The sequence below is a fragment of the Erinaceus europaeus genome, chromosome 2 (assembly GCF_950295315.1).
Source record: "Erinaceus europaeus chromosome 2, mEriEur2.1, whole genome shotgun sequence".
Lineage (NCBI taxonomy): Eukaryota > Metazoa > Chordata > Mammalia > Eulipotyphla > Erinaceidae > Erinaceus > Erinaceus europaeus.
The window spans coordinates 4,623,271-4,641,114 of record NC_080163.1 but is presented as its reverse complement, the minus strand read 5'-3'; the positions used below and the strand labels follow the sequence as shown (position 1 = coordinate 4,641,114).

Genomic DNA, 17,844 nt, shown 5'->3' with positions numbered 1-17,844 from the left:
AGAGAGCTTCACTCTATGACGCGAGCGAGGCTGGGGACTGGATTCAGGGTGTCACTTATCCAAGTCCAACACTTGAGCCGTGGCAGCACCACTCCTGAGCTCATTACAGCATGAGTCACCCAAGCCAAGAGTCAGAGACAACTTGAGTGCCCACGGAGGGGGGGGGAGTGGAGACAGACATGGCCTGTAGGCAAGGTCACGCCAGGGCCCAACAGGCCAAACCCTGCGGTCACCACCACAGTTAGTGCAAGATAAACAGGTCTGCTTTCACTCCATGTGGTCTGCAGAAAACAGCTGAGCTAAATAGAGCAGACACAGACTTATAGTTCAAGAAAGGAAGGGGGAGAGGGGAGAGGTGTGACGGGTGGTGCTGCAAACGCATCTAGTGAGACCTGCCCCCCCTCCAAGACCCTTCCCAAAAGTCTCCGCCCACCCCTTCACTAGCCCCAAGAGATCCTTGTGGTTAATGAGTCTCAGAAGAGTGAAGTGAAAGTGGGAGAGCAAAAGCCACAGGCACTAAAGGGTGGGGGTGGGGGGCTTCTAGGGCAGGAGACCCCACACCACCACGACCCCCCTCCGGAAGGGAGGAACAGCTGTGACACAGGATGGTGCTTGGGGACCCTGCAGAAGACCCTGCACCCTCCAGACAGATGCCCTCTCCTCCCCCTCTTCACCCACCTGGCTGAGAGTCTGAGAGTCCCGGGGCGCCTTGGGCCCAGGAGGTGGGTGGAGAGAGGGGCGGAGTCTGGGGGAGAGAAGCCAAGAAAAGGGGCTGCAGGACATGGGGCCTCAGAGATGTCTCCCCTGCCACCGCTGCTGCTTCTGCTGCTGAGCCTGGAGCCCCTGGGGGCCGCGCTGATCCGGTACTGGGGCCCCCACACCTTGAGCCCAGATTCCCCCTCCATCACTTTGAGTCTGGGGCTCCTGGATCCAGGGACTCCCCACCTGGCACCCCAGAACCCTTGCCTCCTGGCTCTGCTGGCATTCTCAAATCTGAAACCTGTGACTGGGGACCCTCTCCTACTCTTAGGATTTTTTTGGTGTGTGTGTGTGTGTGTGTGTGTGTGTGGCCTGTTGATCCCACCTTGACCTTTGATAGTCTGGTTCTGGGGTCTCCAAACATGCAAACTTCTCAGTGCCCCATATCTTGGAGACCCCGATCTGTGACCTGTAAACTGAAAGGACATGGCCCAGGGACATAGCTCAGTGGTAGAGCACAGGACTTGCACCATTTAGTCCCAGGTTCAAAAACCCTGTTGAAATAGATGAATAAGCGGGGACCTCCCTCCTGCTCCAGTCCCCAAGATTAGTATCTCTGGAGCCTCCGTCACGGAAGATGGAGGTGCTCTGCTATACTCTCTCTCTCTGGCTCTGGATTAGTGTCTCCAGGCTCAAGAAGTCCAGCTTGGGATGATGACTTCTGCCCCCTGTGGTGCTTCTCCAGATCCCTTTATAGCAGAGCCCTGCTCAGCTCTGGCAGATGGTAGAGCTGAGGCTTGAACCTGGGACCTCAGAGCCTCAGGCATGTATCTCTTGCTGAACCATTATGCTGTCTCCTCAGACCTCTTCTCCAATCTCATCCTTCTCTCTCTTCTCAACACCTGAAATTTGGGAGGGAAAGTTTTTTTTTTTTTTGCCTCCAGGGTTAACTCTGGGGCTCAGTGCCTGCACTATGAATCCACTGCTCCTGCAGCCATTTTTTTTTTCTTCTTGTTGTTATTGGGTAGGACAGAGAAATTGAGAGAGGAGGGGAAGATAGAAAGGGGAAGAGATAGGCACCTGCAGACCTGCTTCACCGGCTTGTGAAGGGACTGCCCTGCAGGTGAGGAGGCAGGATTTGAATTGCTGGATCCTTGGGCTTCATACCATGTGCCTTAACCCCCACACACACACCTGGCCCCTTGGAGGGATACTCTTGAGGAGAGAAAGGAAGGGCTCTTCCAGGGGCTGTTTCCCCACTTGACATTCCTGAGCCTTTGCAACACTGAATCATGGGGGGGGGCTCAGGGCCAGCTACAGGCAGGCAGGATGTAGCCAGGGTGGCAGGACGGCAGCTAAGAGGTCTGCTAAGCTGCTCTGTGAACTGAAGAGAAGAGACAGCGTGGCAATTCTTTATCGGTGCTAAGAGCAGTGGTTCTCAGAGCTCACGTCCCAGGCCCTGCTTCCAGGCCCATCAGCAGGGTTGTGTTTTAGGAACTTGTTAAAAATGCAAATTCTTGGGCTCCACTCCAGACCAGCTCTTGTGGAGACAAAAAGGCCTGAATGTTGCCCAGCCCTCTAGCTTGGGGCTCAGTAAACAACTCAAGAGCTACATCCAATCTGCCATTCTTTTTAAGAGTTTTTTTTTTTTTTACATGTGAGAGTTTCAGATCAGGTAAAGAAATACATGCGCGCGCGCACACACACACACACACACACACACACACACACACACACACACAGAGTAATAGAGAGGGATAAGCCTGAGCACTGCCGTGGCACATGCAATGCCAGGGGTGGAACTGGGCACCTCAGGCATGCAAGTCCAGTGCTCTAGCTGTGAGCTATTTCCCCAGTCGCTTGCCACCTGCTTTTACAGAGTTTACTGGGCTCAAGCCGTGCTCACTCATTTGCACGTTCACTCGCTGCTGTTTGTGGCAGCTTCCATGACCTGGTGGCGGAGTGATGTGGCCATTAAGAGACAGACGGCCTGCAAAGTCTTGCTAAGATGTCTTCCCTCTCCCCCGGCTCTACTGGATTCATTGATCTGTCACTAAGGTTGTCACTGGGGCTTAGTGCCAGCTCCCAGGGGCCAACTTTCCCCCCCTTTCTTTCTTTTTAAATATTTTATTTATTTTTTATTTTATTTATTTATTTTTGCTTCCAGGGTTATTGCTGGGGCTCAGTGCCTGCACTACAAATCCACTGCTCCTGGAGGCCACTTCTTTCCTTTTGTTGCCCTTCCTTGTTGTTTATTGGTATTGTTGTTACTATCATTGTCGTTGTTGGATAGGACAGGGAGAAATGGAGAAAGGAGGGAAAGACAGACACCTGCAGACCTGCTCCACTGTGTGTTAGGCTCCCCCCAGCCCCGCAGGTGGGGCCCGGGGGCTTGAACCTTGGTCCTCCCTCTCGTAACGTGTGTGTTCTGGGTGTGCGGTGCTGCGCCACTGCTCCGGGTGATTGTTTCAGCCACAAGGAGACAGGCCCCAGCCAGCACTGTGTGTCCTTTGCTCTGTGTGAACTAGCAGAATATATTTCACTCTGTGTTCCATACCAGAGCCAAACCACACCCGCTACTGGCCGCTGAGTTCAGGTGTTTTTTTTAAAATTATTATTATCTTTATTTTTTTTTAATTTAATTTACTTCTCCCCCTTTTGTTGCCCTTGTTGTCTTATTGTTGTAGTAGTTATTATTGTTGTTGTTGTTATTGATGTCGTCATTGTTGGATAGGACAGAGAGACATGGAGAGAGGAGGGGAAGACGGGGGGGGGGGGGGACAGACACCTGCAGACCTGCTTCACCGCCTGTGAAGCGACTCCCCTGCAGGTGGAGAGCCGGGGGCTCGAACCAGGATTCTTATGCTGGTCCTTGCGCTTTGCGCACTTGAGCTTAACCCGCTGCGCTACCGCCTGACCTATCATCTTTATTTATTGGATAGACACAGCCAGAAATTAAGACAGTAGGGGAGATAGAGAGGGAGAGAGAAAGAGACACCTGCAGTACTTCTTCACCACTTGCAAAGCTTTCCCCCTGCAGGTCGGGACTGGCGGCCTCATACCCAGGTCCTTGAGCCCTGTAACAGCTCAACCAGGTGCGCCACCACCCGGTCCCCAGTTCAGGTTTTTAAAGCAGACACATTCTTCTTCTTTTTTTTTTTTGTCTCCAGAGTTATCAGTGGGGCTTGGTGCCTGCACTACAAATCCACTGAGGGGATCCCGGTTCGAGCCCCCGGTCTCCACCTGCAGGGGAGTCGCTTCACAGGCGGTGAAGCAGGTCTGCAGGTGTCTGTCTTTCTCTCCCCCTCTCTGTCTTCCCCTCCTCTCTCCATTTCTCTCTGTCCTATCTAACAATGACGACATCAATAATAACTACAACAAAAAAGTTAATTAATAAATAAATATTTAAAAAAAGAAAGTCTTTTAATAAAAAAGATTTATGGGTAGGGGTACGTGGAGGCGAACACTGTTAAGTGCACTGTTACCATGTGCAAGGACCCAGGTTCAATTCCCCATACCACTGGAAGCCAGAGCTGTGCAGTGCTCTGGTAAAATCAGTAAGTAGAGAAGGGGGAGTGGTTAGTGATGCACCGAGGAGGGTTTACTTGTCACCACACGGAGTTAGCTGGGTTCAAGCCCCTTCCCCCCACCAGCTTTGCAAGTCATGAAGCAGGTCAGCAGGCGTCTGTTTCCTTCTCTGTCTCCTCCTCCCTCTCTCTGTCTCTATTATATAAGTAACTAAGTAAGTAAAATATTTGGGGGACCAGGCAGTGGCACACCTGGTGAAGCCCACACATTACAACGAACAAGAACCCAAGTTTAAGGTTCTGGTCCCCACCTGCAGGGAGAAAGCTTCACAAGTAAGGAAGCAGGGCTGCAGGGGTCTCTCTGTCTCTTTCCCTCTCTATCTCCCTTGCCCCTTTCAATTTCTCCCTGTCTCTATCCAATAATAAATAAAGAAAGAAAAAAGAAAACATGAAATATTATTTTTAAAAGTTTAAGCGGTCTGGGAGGTAGCACAGTGATAAAGCTTTGGACTCTCAAGCATGAGGTCCCGAGTTCGATCTTCAGCAGCACATGTGCCAGAGTGATGTCTGGCTCTTTCTCTCTCCTCCTGTCTTTCTCATAAATAAAATCTTTTAAAAAAATTTAAAAGATTTATTAGGGTCAGGTAAGAGCTCACATTATGGTGCAGAAGGACCCTGAGCCCCACTTGCAGGGAGAGAGCTTCATGAGTGATGAAGCAGGAGTGCAGATGTCTCTCTGTCTCTCTCACTCTCTTTCTCCCTCCTCAATTTCTCTCTGTCTCTAATAATAAGTAAACAAAAATTTTAAAATTATATTTAAAAATAAATTTTATGAGCACCTGGCCGTAGAGCAGCGGGTTAAGTGCACATGGCACAAAGGACAAGGACAGGAATAAGGATCCCAGTTCGAGCCCCCGGTTTCCCACCTGTAGGAGGGGCTGCTTCACAAGTGGTGAAGTAGGTCTGCAGGTGTCTGTCTTTCTCTCCTCCTGCCTTCCCCACCTCTCTCTATTTCTCTCTGTCTTATCTAACAACAGCAATAAAAACACTAACAATAACCACAACACCAGGTTCAAGGACACAGCTTCGAGCCCCTGGTCCCCACCTGCCAGGGCGGGTTCATGAGTGTTGAAGCAGGGCTGCCGGTGTCTCCTGCCTGCCTCTCTCTCTTTCTCTCTATTTCCCTTTGTCTCTATCATAATGAAGATTTAAAAAAATGAAACAAACTGCAGACCTCATGCTTGAGAGTCCAATTTTACCGCCAGGGTTGTTGACTATGAGTCCACTGCTCCTGGAGCCATTTCTTCCATTGTATTGACTAGGCCAGAGAGAAATGGAGAGGGGGAGGGGGAGACAGACAGGGAGAGAGAAAGATTAAGGCACCTGCAGGCCTGCTTCACCGCTTGTGAACCCAAATCCTTGTACTTAGTACTATGTGTACTTAACCAACCGCGAGTCCTCCTCACGTCTGAGATTCCCAGTTCACTGTCCAGCACTGAATTCACGAGAATGGTGGCACCTCTCTCTCTCTCTCCCTCTCTCTCTCTCTCTCCTGTCATGGGATACTTTCTGTCCCATGTAGTAAATAAAAGCGCTATGAGATGGTGTTGTGGTCCTCCTGGGTTTCTCTAATAGCGTTGCTCTCGGGTCAGGAGTCGTCTCTCGGTCTCTGTATGTCAGCTAGGAAAGTTTGTTGTAACATTGTCCAGGAAGAGCAGCTTCCTAGCTGTCAGCATCCCCTGCCCCTCCACCCCCAGGATCCCTCTTCGCCGGGCACAAGGAGCCCCGAACCCACTGCGGGAATGGGGGCAGCCAGGAGAGCCCCCCAGGATGGGGGCTCCATCCCCTGGGGACAAGCTCATCTCGGTGCCTCTCTCCAACTACATCAACGTGAGTCTCCACCCTTCACCTCCCCCACCCCCGACACACACCCCTCCCGCCCTCAGAGTCTCACTTCTCTCCTGCTGTGCCTTCAGGTCCAGTACTATGGGGACATTGGGCTGGGGACGCCCCCACAGATCTTCTCTGTCGTCTTTGACACGGGCTCCTCCAATCTCTGGGTGCCGTCCAGGAGATGCCATTTCTTCAGCCTGCCCTGCTGTGAGCTGGCACAGGGGAGGGTGCTGGGGAGCGGGGAAGCAGGCAGAGACCTTTGGATTTGGATGGGGCACTGCTTAAGCTCTTTACCAGGGGTGAGAAGGGCAGAGGGCAGCAGGCACTGGGGAGACCCCACCACCCCTCACCAAGCCTGGGCCTCCTCCCTGACTTTCTGATTCAGGGTTCCACCACCGCTTCAACCCCAAAGCTTCCAGCTCCTTCAAGCCCAATGGAACCAAGTTTGCCATTCAGTACGGGACCGGGAGGCTGAGTGGCATCCTGAGTGAGGACAAGCTGACAGTGCGTGGCCTGGGGCCCCAGGGGGGCTTGGGCCAGGGAGACCCCCCCCCCAGTGGCCCTGCTGAGCGGGCTTTGCGTGGGGCTTGAAGAGGAGGGGCTTCCCTGAGCAAAGGGCGTGGCTTCCCTGGGCAATGGGCGTGGCTTCGTACACAATGGGCGTGGCTTCCAGAGCAAAGGGCGTGGTTTACAAAGCAGGGGCGTGAGCTCCTGAGTGCAGTGGTGCTGTTCCCAAGCAGGGTGTAGTTTCCAGCTCTTGCTGGGAGAGGGGCATGGCTTCCTACTTACTTATCAAGGGGAGGTGCTAAAGGGCGGGTATTTCTAGGAGGAGGCTGAGCTCTCTCAGCTGTTGGAGTTGTCTCCCTATGTCCACAGTCCTGGAATATATATCTTGATGCGCAAGGTCCCAGGTTCACCACCCCGTTCCGCACCTGCAGGGGGGAAGACACGTGAGTGGTGAAGCAGGTGTCTCTTTGTCTCCGTCTCTCTCCTGATAGGACTGAGAGAATCTGAAAGGGGAGGGGCGATACAGAGAGACACAGACAGACACCTGCTTCACCACTCATGTGTCTTCCCCCCTTTAGGTGCGGAACGGGGTTGTGAACCTGGGACCTTGCGCATGGTAGCATGTGTGCTTCACCCGGTGTGCCACCACAGGGACCCCCGGGATTTACCCCCTCGGGTAAAGCCACCGCCGGGAAGGTGGTGCAGTGGCTCCACGACGGAAGTGAAACGCACGTGGTCCCCAGTTTGATCCCCAGGGAGCGTGCCAGAGGGATGCTCTGTTTCTCTCCCCTCCGTTTCTTGTGTTTATAAATAAATATTTAAACAGAGACATAGAGGAGCCGGGCGTGGCCACCTGGTTAAGCGCACACATTACTTAGCACATAGACCCAGGTTCAAGCCCCTGAGGGGGACGCTTCATGAGCAGTGAAGCAGGGCCGCAGGTCTCTCTCTCCCTCTCCATACGCTCCTCCCCCCCTCCCTCTCAGTTTCCCTCTGGTCTCTATCCAATAAAATAAAACCAGAGAGAAACAGGACGTGTCCTGGTGATCTGACTGACTGTCTCCCTAGATCGGAGGAATCTCCGGAGCATCTGTGATGTTCGGGGAGGCTCTGTGGGAGCCCAGCCTGGTCTTCACTTTTGCCAAATTTGATGGAATATTGGGCCTCGGTTTCCCCATTCTGGCCGTGGGAGGAGTCCGGCCCCCGCTGGATGCCCTGGTGGATCAGGGACTCCTGGACAAGCCTGTCTTCTCTTTCTACCTCAACAGGTAACGGGGGACCATCTACCTGTCTGGGAGTCCTTGTCCCAGGGGGGAGTTCTGTCTGCCCTCTGCAAGTCACCTACCCAGTGAGGAAGTCACCATGATGGTCTCTACTCTGTTTAGGATGTCACCTCTCCAGTAGGACAGACAGCTAACTGGACTGAAGCCATGCTCACATCTACTCTGGAAACTCACCCTTCTTTAAATAGTCTCCAGCTGGGAGCCGGGCGATAGCGCAGCAGGTTAAGTGCACGTGGTGCAAAGTGCAAGGACCAGCGTAAGGATCCTGGTTCGAGCCCCTGACTCCCCACCTGCAGGGGAGTCGCTTCACAGGTGGTGAAGCAGGTCTGCAGGTGTCTGTCTTTCTCTCCTCCTCTCTGTCTTCCTCTCCTCTCTCCATTTCTCTCTGTCCAATCCCGCAACTATGACATCAATAACAATAACAATAATAACTACAACAGTAAAACAACAAGGGCAGCAAAAAGGGAATAAATAAATAAATTTAAAAAATAATCTCCAGCTTCCAAGTGAAACCAGAACTGTCCACGTTCTAACCAATCAAATATGTCATTTAGGGACCCTCCTCTCTCCATTTCTCTCTGTCTTATCCAATAACGATGACATCAATAACAATAATAACTACAACAATAAAACAAGGGCAACAAAAGGGAATAAATATTTAGAAATAAATAACAAATAAAAATAAATATAACTTGAAAAGCTTTAAAAAAAAAAAAGAGTGGTCCGGGAGGTGGCACAGTGCATAAGACATTGGACTCTCAGTGAGTCTGTGGTAGCACAGTGGGTTAGCACAAGGACCGGTGTAAGGATCCTGGTTCGATCCCCCCGGCTCCCCATCTGCAGGGGAGTCTCTTCACAGGCAGTGAAGCAGGTCTGCAGGTGTCTGTCTTTCTCTCCCCTTGTCTATCCTCCCCTCCTCTCTCCATTTCCCTCTGTCCTATCCAGCAATAACAACCATAATAACCACAACAATAAAACAAGGGCAACAAAAGGGAATAAATAAAGATTTTAAAAAATGTAAAAAGAGACATTGGACTCTCATGCCTGAGGTTCCGAGTTCAATCCCCGGCAGCACATGTACCAGAGTGATGTCTGGTTCTTTCTTTCTCTCCTCCTATCTTTCTCATAAATAAATAAAATCTTTAAAAAGAAAGAAAGATAGAAAGAAAGTTCAGATTCCATTTAAAAGCAAACACCAGAATTGGGAATGGTGCGATTTAAATATTTCTTTGTTATTTCTCCTTTTTTATTTTTATCTATTTACTTATTTATTTTTACCAGAGCACTGGTCAGCTCTGGCTTATCGTGTTGCTGGGGTTGAACCTGGGACCTTCGACCCCCAGGCATATGAGAGTCCTATGATTTTCACGAAACCATTACATTCAGAAGTCCCCCACACATTTCAGGAAGCTGACCCCAAATCTACTAGGTCCCTACTCAAGGCAGACAGTCCTAGGCCCCTTCAGTTGCCAGGAACACACACTCACGTCTCAAGCTCTCCCACTCCCTCCCGGAAGCAGCTCAGTGTTCAGGCTGCCTTGGTGACTCCTCCTCCCGACATTCTCAGGCAACTCGGCAAGTCAGACACCCGTAAAAACTGAAACCACAGCTCACAGAGCCTCAGCACCCACCACGCCACTCCCTCCTTTCACAGCCACACCCCAGGACCACTTCGGAACCCCACCCTGCAGACGCGTATTCTGCCTCCTGTAGTCAAACCCACAATTCCAGCTTAGAGACCACAGCACCAGACTGGAATGTCTGAGGCCTCAGAGGCCCCAGGTTCAATCCCCGGCACTGTCGTATTGCAGACCTGAGCAATAGCCCGGTCTCTCTCTTAAAAAGAAAAAACAAATAAAAACAAATAAACATTCTTAAAAACAAAATTTGAAAGGGACTGGTGAGTGAGTAGCTGGGAGGGCACCTGCTATGCCATGTGCGCAATGAAGGTGCGAGTCGCCGGGTCACCACGTGGAGCACCCAGCACTGAGGAAGGTCGGTGGGTACTGGGGTGTCTCTCCCAGTCTGGTGTTTCTCTTTTTTTATCCTTTTTCATTTATTTATTTTTTAATATTTCTTTCTTTCTTTTTGTTGCCCTTGTTTTATTGTTGTAGTTATCATTGTTATTGATGTTGTCGTTGTTGGATAGGATAGAGAGAAATGGAGAGAGGAGGGGAAGACAGAGGGGGAGAGAAAGAGAGACACCTGCAGACCTGCTTCACCGCCTGTGAAGCGACTCCCCTGCAGGTGGGGAGACAGGGGCTCAAGCCGGGATCCTTACGTTGGTCCTTGCGCTTTGCACCACATGCACTTAACCCGCTGCGCTACCATCTAACTCCCTCTTTTTCTTTTTAATTTTTTAATATTTATTTATTTTCCCTTTTGTTGCCCTTGTTGTTTTATGTTGTTGTTGTTGATGTTGTCGTTACTGGATAGGACAGAGAGAAATGGAGAGAGGAGGGGAAGACAGATAGGGGGAGAGAAAGACAGACACCTGCAGACCTGCTTCACCGCCTGTGAAGCGACTCCCCTGCAGGTGGGGAGCCGGGGGCTGGAACCGGGATCCTGCTGCCAGTCCTTGCACTTCGCCTCATGTGCGCTTAACCCGCTGTGCTACCGCCCGACTCCAGGCGTTTCTCTTTCTATCTGTAAAAGTTAGCCTGGAACAGTGAAGCCCAGGTGATGAATGTATTAAAAGAAAGTCTCATCACTTACCCGAAGCAACAACCCAACACCCTAAAATCAACCCCCCCCACCATACAGCCCCATTTCTTTCTTTTTAAAAAAAGTTTTTTTAAGTTTTTTTATATTTATTTTTCCCTTTGTTGCCTTTGCTGTTGTAGTTATTATTGTTGTTATTAATGTCGTCGTTAGATAGGACAGAGAGAAATGGAGAGGGGGTGAAGACAGAGAGGGGGAGAGAAAGACAGACACCTGCAGACCTGCTTCACTGCCTGGGAAGCGACTCCCCTGCAGGCGGGGAGCCGGGGGCTCGAACCAGGATCCTTAGGCCAGTCCTTGCGCTTTGCGCCATGTGTGCTTAACTCGCTGTGCTACCGCCCGACCCCCCAGCCCCATTTCTTATCACTTACAACTCTACTGCAGCCTCAACACGCAGGCTCCCCTAGAGCGCCATGACCGCCTAGAACTTAAGAGGGACCCCACACCCGCACACAGACTGGCGGCTCCTTTCAAGACCCTGGGTGCCCCCAAGGGACAGGCTGGGGTCCTGACTGCTTGCTGCCTGTGCAGGGACCCCGAGGCAGCCAGCGGAGGGGAGCTGGTTCTGGGAGGCGTGGACCCCGCGCACTACGTCCCCCCACTCACCTTCCTGCCGGTCACCTTGCCTGCCTACTGGCAGATCTCCATGGAGCGGTGAGGAGGCTGCTCCCGGGTGGGCGCAGGGGCTGCGTGCTGGGTCCCCAGTGTGCTGGAGGGGGAGGGAGCTGGGGACCCCAACTCTGATTCTCACATAGCAGGGGCTAGGAGACCGCTAGGTATGAGAGGGGGTCTGGGGGGGCCATGGGCGTGAGGGAGAAGATGGGGAACCCTGGATCTTAGGATGGGCTAGGGGACCCCCGGGTGTGAGGAAGAAGTTGGGGGACCCTGGGTCTTATGGAGGATGGGCTGGGCAACCCCTAGGTATGAGAGATGGGTCTGGGGGGGCCCCTGTGCGTGAAGGAGAAGATGGGTACCCCAGGGTGTGAGGGAGAAGTTGGGGAACCCTTGGATCTTAGGGAGGATGGGCTAGGGGACCCCTGGGTGTGAGGTCGAAGTTGGGGGACCCTGGGTCTTAGGGAGGATGGACTGGGAGACCCCTGAGTATGAGAGGGGATCTGGGGGGCCCCGGGTGTGAGGGAGAAGTTGGAGAACCCCTGGGTGTGAGAGAGAAGTTGGGGGAACCCTGGGTCTTAGGGAGGATGGGCTGGGAGACCCCTAGGTATGAGAGGGGATCTGGGGGGCCCTGGGTGTGAGGGAGAAGTTGGGGGACCCCTGGATCTTAGGGAAGATGGGCTAGGGGACCCACGGGTGTGAGGGAGAAGTTGGGGGACCCTGGGTCTTAGGGAGGATGGGCTGGGAGACCCCTGAGTATGAGAGGGGATCTGGGGGGCCCCGGGTGTGAGGGAGAAGTTGGGGAACCCCTGGGTGTGAGAGAGAAGTTGGGGGAACCCTGGGTCTTAGGGAGGATGGGCTGGGAGACCCCTAGGTATGAAAGGGGATCTGGGGGGGCCCTGGGTGTGAGGGAGAAGTTGGGGGACCCCTGGATCTTAGGGAGGATGGGCTAGGGGACCTCCGGGTGTGAGGGAGAAGCTGGGGGACCCCTGGATCTTAGGGAGGATGGGCTAGGGGACCCCCAGGTGTGAGGGAGAAGTTGGGGGGACCCTGAGTCTTGGGCAGAAGAGGCTGGGCTGCCCCTGGACCTGAGGGAATGGGCTTAGGTGCCCGGAGATCTGGACTCCCATCCGCTGCTCTAATGACCGCCCGCCCTTGCAGGGTGACGGCGGGCCCGGGGCTGACCTTCTGCCCCCACGGCTGCGCTGCCATCCTGGACACAGGCACATCCCTCATCACAGGGCCCAGCGAGGACATCCGGGCTCTCAACAGAGCCCTTGGGGGCATCCCCCTGCTGGCTGGAGAGGTGAGGATTAAGCGGATGGATGGATGCGACCTGGGGAGGGCGGTGGAGGTCGATGGTGGGCCCTGCTGAGTGGCAGGCTGGGGGCAGAGTCAGGAAGCCAAGGACACCTCCCCAGTGGAGTCAACTCTAGAGGGGCAGAGGCAGGCAGGCAGCACTGCTGAGTGTCCAGCTGCCTGTCTGGACATGGCCCCACATGGGGAACCACCCACCCCCAGACCTGAACCGAGAAGACCCCCATCTCCATTCTCTTTCTCTTCTTTTTTTTTTTTTTAAAAATCTTATTATTATTCTTAAATTTTTTTAATTAATTTTATTTTTGAGAGAGATGCAGACACACACACACACACAGAAACACCAGAGCACTGCTCAGCTCTGGCTTATGGTGGTGCGGGGGGGACTTGAACCTGGGACTTAGGAGCCTCAGGCATGAGAGTCTGTTTGCACAACCATGATGCTGTCTCCCCCTCCCCTGCCCTCTCTTCTTTCTCAGTACCTCATTGAGTGCTCCTCAGTCCCCAAACTCCCCACCGTCTCCTTCCTCCTGGGGGGGACCTGGTTTAACCTCACAGCCCAAGACTACGTCATCCAGGTAAGCGACCTTCGCGATGACGCCGAAGTGATGCGCCATGACGTCAGAGTCAAACTGACATGGCGGCGGAGCGGAGCTCCGTGGTTCGGGTGGCTGGAGCTGGGGCCGGGGAGGACACATCTCTAGGGCTGAGCAGGGGCTTCAGAGTTCTCGGGCAGGCGGTGGTGGACGGGGTCCATCTTCTTCTTTTTTTTTTTTTTTAATATTTTCCCTTTTGTTGCCCTTGTTGTTTAACATTGTTGTGGTTATTGATGTCGTTGTTGGATAGGACAGAGAGACATGGAGAGAGGAGGGGAAGACAGAGAGGGGGAGAGAAAGACAGACACCTGCAGACCTGCTTCACCGCCTGTGAAGCGACTCCCCTGCAGGTGGGGAGCCGGGGGCTCGAACCGGGATCCTTGTGCCTGTCCCTGCGCTTTGCGCCACGTGCGCTTAGCCCGCCGGGGTGAATCTTTGAGGGCCGGGAATGAAGGGGGCGCGACACCCAGCGGCCCTCTGTCCCCTGCAGATTGTTCGCGGTGGCGTCCGCCTCTGCGTGTCCGGCTTCTTGGCTCTGGACGTGCCCCCGCCGGCAGGGCCCCTCTGGATCCTCGGGGACGTCTTCCTGGGCGCCTACGTCGCTGTCTTCGACCGCGGGGACCCCAGGGGCGGCGCCCGCGTGGGCCTGGCGCGCGCTCGAGCTCGGGGGGCGGGGGGCGGCTCCGCGCAGGCGCAGTTCCCCGGGGGGCGGCCGGGCTAGGCGCCTGCGCAACGAGATGGAGGGCAACTCCGGCTACTCAGTAAAGATCCAGTCTCCCGCAAACTCTCCTCGGCCCTCTTTTATTTTTATTTTTATTTTTATTTTTATAAATCACACACTTCTTAGTGAGAAGCATGAGGGTTGAACCCTGGAGTCCAGGAAGGAGAGGGTGGCATTGCTTTCCTGCCGGGTTCATGCACGCGCGGGGTGCGGTGCTTCTACTACAAATCCCATGAAGCCCCTCGCCCGCGCCTCCTAGCGTCAAAGGGGCGCGGCACCGAAGAGCATCACGGATGTTGTAGTCCAAACCCCGTTCACGCTCTGTCGGGGGCGGGCGCAGCCACAACACGCGTGGGAGGCGACAGGTCGCTAAGGCAGCGACAGGTGGCCGTGGGGGGGGTGGCTGGAGTCGTAAAGGGTTTGTCAACCCCTGCTCTAACGGGAGCGGAAGCCCATCGCGTAGCTCCTATCCCGTGTCTCCCGTTTTTCTCTTGGGATTCCGGGACCCCTGGGTCCGCCATAAAGGCGGGGCTTGAAGCCCCCGTGTTGGGGGGAGCTGGACGGCCCCTCCTCCGGTAATGATGTCACTGTCCCCTCGGTAGCTTCTTGCTGCCCAGAGCTGCCGGGTCTGGGTCCCCCCTCCCCCCAACGCCAGCCCGGGATCCCCCATCCCCGCCCCGCCTCGACTTGGGGTGAGTACGGGGGAGGGAGAGAAGGCTCGGGGTCCGGGGGCGGGAAGACATCCCCAATCTCAGTTTTGGAGACAGGAGAGACGGGCACCCAACGATGACAGCGGAGAGATTCCCCTCGATAACGAGCTTGTGGGGGGACAGGGTCAGGTACTTGGAGGGTCTAGGGCACGAAAGAGCCTAGCAGAGTCCCCATATTCGGGGTGGTAGTGTCCGAGAGACCCCCTTTCCTAGATTTAGAATAGAAACGGGGGGTGGTGAAGACAGGGGCTCTTAGAAATCTGAAAAGGGAAGAGACCTTTCCCCTATTCAAGGGCGGGGGCTGGGGGGCGGGGAGTAGGGCCCAGGAGTTGGCAGTGGGCGCTGAGGAAGACGGAGGAGTTTGGAGCTCTAGAAAATGCTGAGGACAATACTGGGGAAGGGCAAATGTAGGAAAGGGTGGGGAAAGCGGTTGAAGATATGGACAGAGAGCGGCCACCTCCTGCCCCATCTACGAAAATCAGGTTCCCACCCCCCCCCCCCCCGTTTCGTCTGCTGGACTGGATATCTGTCATCCTCCGAGGGGTCCAGTGTCACTATAACTGCCCACACCCCCATATCAGTGACAGTCGGCACCCCAATTTCCTAGGGCCCGATGGAACTGGACCAGCCTGTTACTCAGCCCCTCTACCCCCACCCCCACCATGGTCTCTAACCTCTACTCTCTTTCATCCCCATCACATCCCCAGCATCCCCTGCCCTGCCCCCACCTTCTCCCTCACTTTCTGATCTCTGCAACAAACAGCTGATTCTGTAACTTGATCCCATGCTTGGTGCTTGGCTGCTGTCAAAGGCAGGCAGAAAAGTACAGTTGGGGGGGAAGAGGCAGAGGGCAGAAGGGAGGACCACGGATCCTTTCCCCCAGCCCCCACTCCCAGCCTCTCCACCCCTATCCCCGACTGGCCCAAAAGTCTCACTTCACACACACCCTGCCCCTCACCTCAGCACTCACTGCTTCTGCTGGGGGAAACAATAGAATTGGGGCAGAGAGAAGCCAAAAGTCCCTATGTCTTTTCTCTGCCTTCCCAGAGTCTCATCAAGGGCTGGGGCAGGGGGGAGGACACCTTCCGAGACAGAGGGAATTTAGGGTCTGGGGAATCCAGGGAAACTACCTCCTTGGTCTGCAGGACAGGCTGCACTTCTGCAAGTGCCTCTGCAGTGTCGCAGCCCAGAGTCCTGGCCAGGATAAGTGTTAGAGGGGGTGACGGGGGGTGTGGGTGAGAGAAAGGATGAGAAATCCAAAGAGAAAGGGAGAGACACCAAAGGGCAGCATCACAGAGTTCCAAAGACGTGGGGACAGACACCCAGAAAGAAGGTCACAAAGACTCAGAAAGGAGATGAAAGAGACATGGGGTGGGGGTGGGGGGAGAGAAGAGAGACAAGGTGGAAAGGCACTGGGAGACAGCTGGGTAGAGAGACCCAGATTCCAAAGACAGGCTCCATATAGAGGTAGGGAGTGGAGGACAGAGACACAAATAGGAGAGAGACTTGGGAGGAACAGAAGCACAAGAGACAGGCAACAGGAGAAAAGGAGATGGGGGGGCTCAAATCTGAGATATAGTCAGGAGAGGGTGGGCTGAGGCTTAGAGGGAAGAAGGGGCAAAAAAAAAAAGTCAGGAGGGGACATATCCATAGCACAAGGGGGCAGAGACCCAGAGGGAGGCCAAGAGCCTTGGAAAAGAGAGGGCAGAGTTGCAGAGGGGTGGAAGCAGACATGGGGGAGGTCGACAAATACTTGGAGAAAGAGCGAGAAGAGACAGAAGCAGGAGCGGGGGTGGGGTGGTGGGAGTCCATACTAACCGGCCGCCGCACCTGCAGAGGGAGGCGACGGGCCAGGGACCCTGCAAAGCCCCGAGGCCTGCAGCCCCTCACCCGCCCCCTTCGCTCCCACAGGCCCCGCCTCCTCCCGCCGCAGCCCCCGCCGCAGCCGCTGGCCCCGCCCCAGCACTGCCCACGCGCCTGCGCCCTGCCTCGGGGGCGGGGCCGGACTCGCTTGGGGCGGGCCGCCTCGCTCTGGTCCCGCCCCTCCACTAGCCCCGCCCCCAACCCGCCAACGTTCCCCACTGGGCCGCTCGCACTCCAGGCCCCGCCCCATCGCCCGCTGGTCCCGCCCACTGCCTCAGCCCAGAAGGGGCTTCTAGGCCTCTTGATTTCTCCCCTCTAAGGCCCTTGGGGCACCCAGTTCACCCATTCTCACCCATCACTTAGTTCTGTCTCCTCTCCTCTCCCTCTAAGCCCCCACTGACCCTTGGGAGTCTGATTCCCTCAAGGCATCCCGTCCCAGGTCCCAACTCAGCTTCCAGTCCAGTAGTAGTGTGGGCTTTCCATGTCTCATCTTCCCTTCATAAAGGACCATTTCTGTTCCTCTGTCCTCGTAGCCTGCACACCCCCCCCCCAAGTTTGGTTGTTTTCAAGTCCGTTAGCTCCCCTCGAGCCCCCTTTCCTTAGATTAGCCTCCCACCACCTATTCCAGACGTTTTTGCCTTTTTTTTTTTACTCCTCCCCATCCATCCCCTTCTAACCCGGTGCAGCTCTGACCTCCAACCCATTAGCCATCTCATCCGGTCCCTCAATCCTATTCAGACACTCGGGTTTCCAGACCTCGCTCATCTCCGCCCCTTCTCATTGGATCTCAGTCTCCGTTCCCCTCGCCCCGACCCCCTTCTGTCCAGCCGAGTTCAAGTTCCAATGATAGTCCAGTGCCTCTTCCCAGTCCAGCCAGAACTGTTTCTAGCTTTCTTCTTTCTGCCTCTTCTTATGATCCGCCCGGCCTCCTAGTAAGTTAGGTATCGCACCGAGCGGTCTCTGTCTGCCCCCAGCGCTTTAGATCGGGATCACAGAGTACAACCCCTCATAGTGGTCCAGTTCCTCCTCCCACCCCCTTGCCTACACGCAGGCCTCTTTAAATAGCTTGGACGGGTCCCCTTTCTCTGCCCCGCCCCCCTCCTTTTCTTAGTCCAATCATATTTATTGTTCACAACTGGCTCCTCCCCCTCCCAGTTTGGGGGGAACCCCGCCTCTTTAAACACCGCCCCTGACCCCGCCCCCTCTGACACTACCCAATCGGTGTGCCGCATTTGTGGCCCCGCCCCGTCCCCGCACCCGACCAATCACCTAGCTCCGTGCCCCCAGAGACCCCGCCCCTGCCCCCGTCGCCCCTTCCCGCCCAATCACGCCTGCCTCTCCCCGGCGGCCCCGCCCCGCGCCCCGGAGCCCCGCCCCCGCCCCGCCCCCCGTCCA

At 54.9% G+C, this 17,844-nt stretch overlaps 1 protein-coding gene across 2 annotated transcripts; it reads left to right on the top strand.

The window, feature by feature from the left end:
* The first annotated feature begins 736 nt into the window (after nucleotides 1–736).
* LOC103120847 (napsin-A-like) lies at nucleotides 737–14,122 on the top strand. 2 transcript variants are annotated; one of them, XM_007531332.2, is made up of 9 exons: nucleotides 737–863; nucleotides 5,984–6,116; nucleotides 6,203–6,326; nucleotides 6,505–6,623; nucleotides 7,695–7,894; nucleotides 11,162–11,284; nucleotides 12,404–12,548; nucleotides 13,039–13,137; nucleotides 13,646–14,120. In XM_007531332.2, exons 1-9 carry the CDS (start codon nucleotides 796–798, stop codon nucleotides 13,874–13,876), a joined length of 1,242 nt encoding a protein of 413 aa, XP_007531394.2. In that variant the 5' UTR covers nucleotides 737–795; the 3' UTR covers nucleotides 13,877–14,120. The 2 variants fall into 2 exon arrangements, with proteins under 2 accessions (XP_007531394.2, XP_060030814.1); XM_060174831.1 differs by lacking the exons at nucleotides 6,203–6,326; nucleotides 6,505–6,623 and having other exon boundaries at nucleotides 13,646–14,122.
* The last annotated feature ends 3,722 nt before the right edge of the window (nucleotides 14,123–17,844 follow it).

Coding starts and splice junctions, on each gene's coding strand:
- LOC103120847 (XM_007531332.2), top strand. CDS start 796: ATGTCTCCCCTGCCACCGCTGCTGCTTCTGCTGCTGAGCCTGGAGCCC. Junction 11,285..12,403: donor TGGCAGATCTCCATGGAGCG/GTGAGGAGGCTG, acceptor CCGCCCTTGCAG/GGTGACGGCGGGCCCGGGGC. Junction 13,138..13,645: donor CCCAAGACTACGTCATCCAG/GTAAGCGACCTT, acceptor TGTCCCCTGCAG/ATTGTTCGCGGTGGCGTCCG.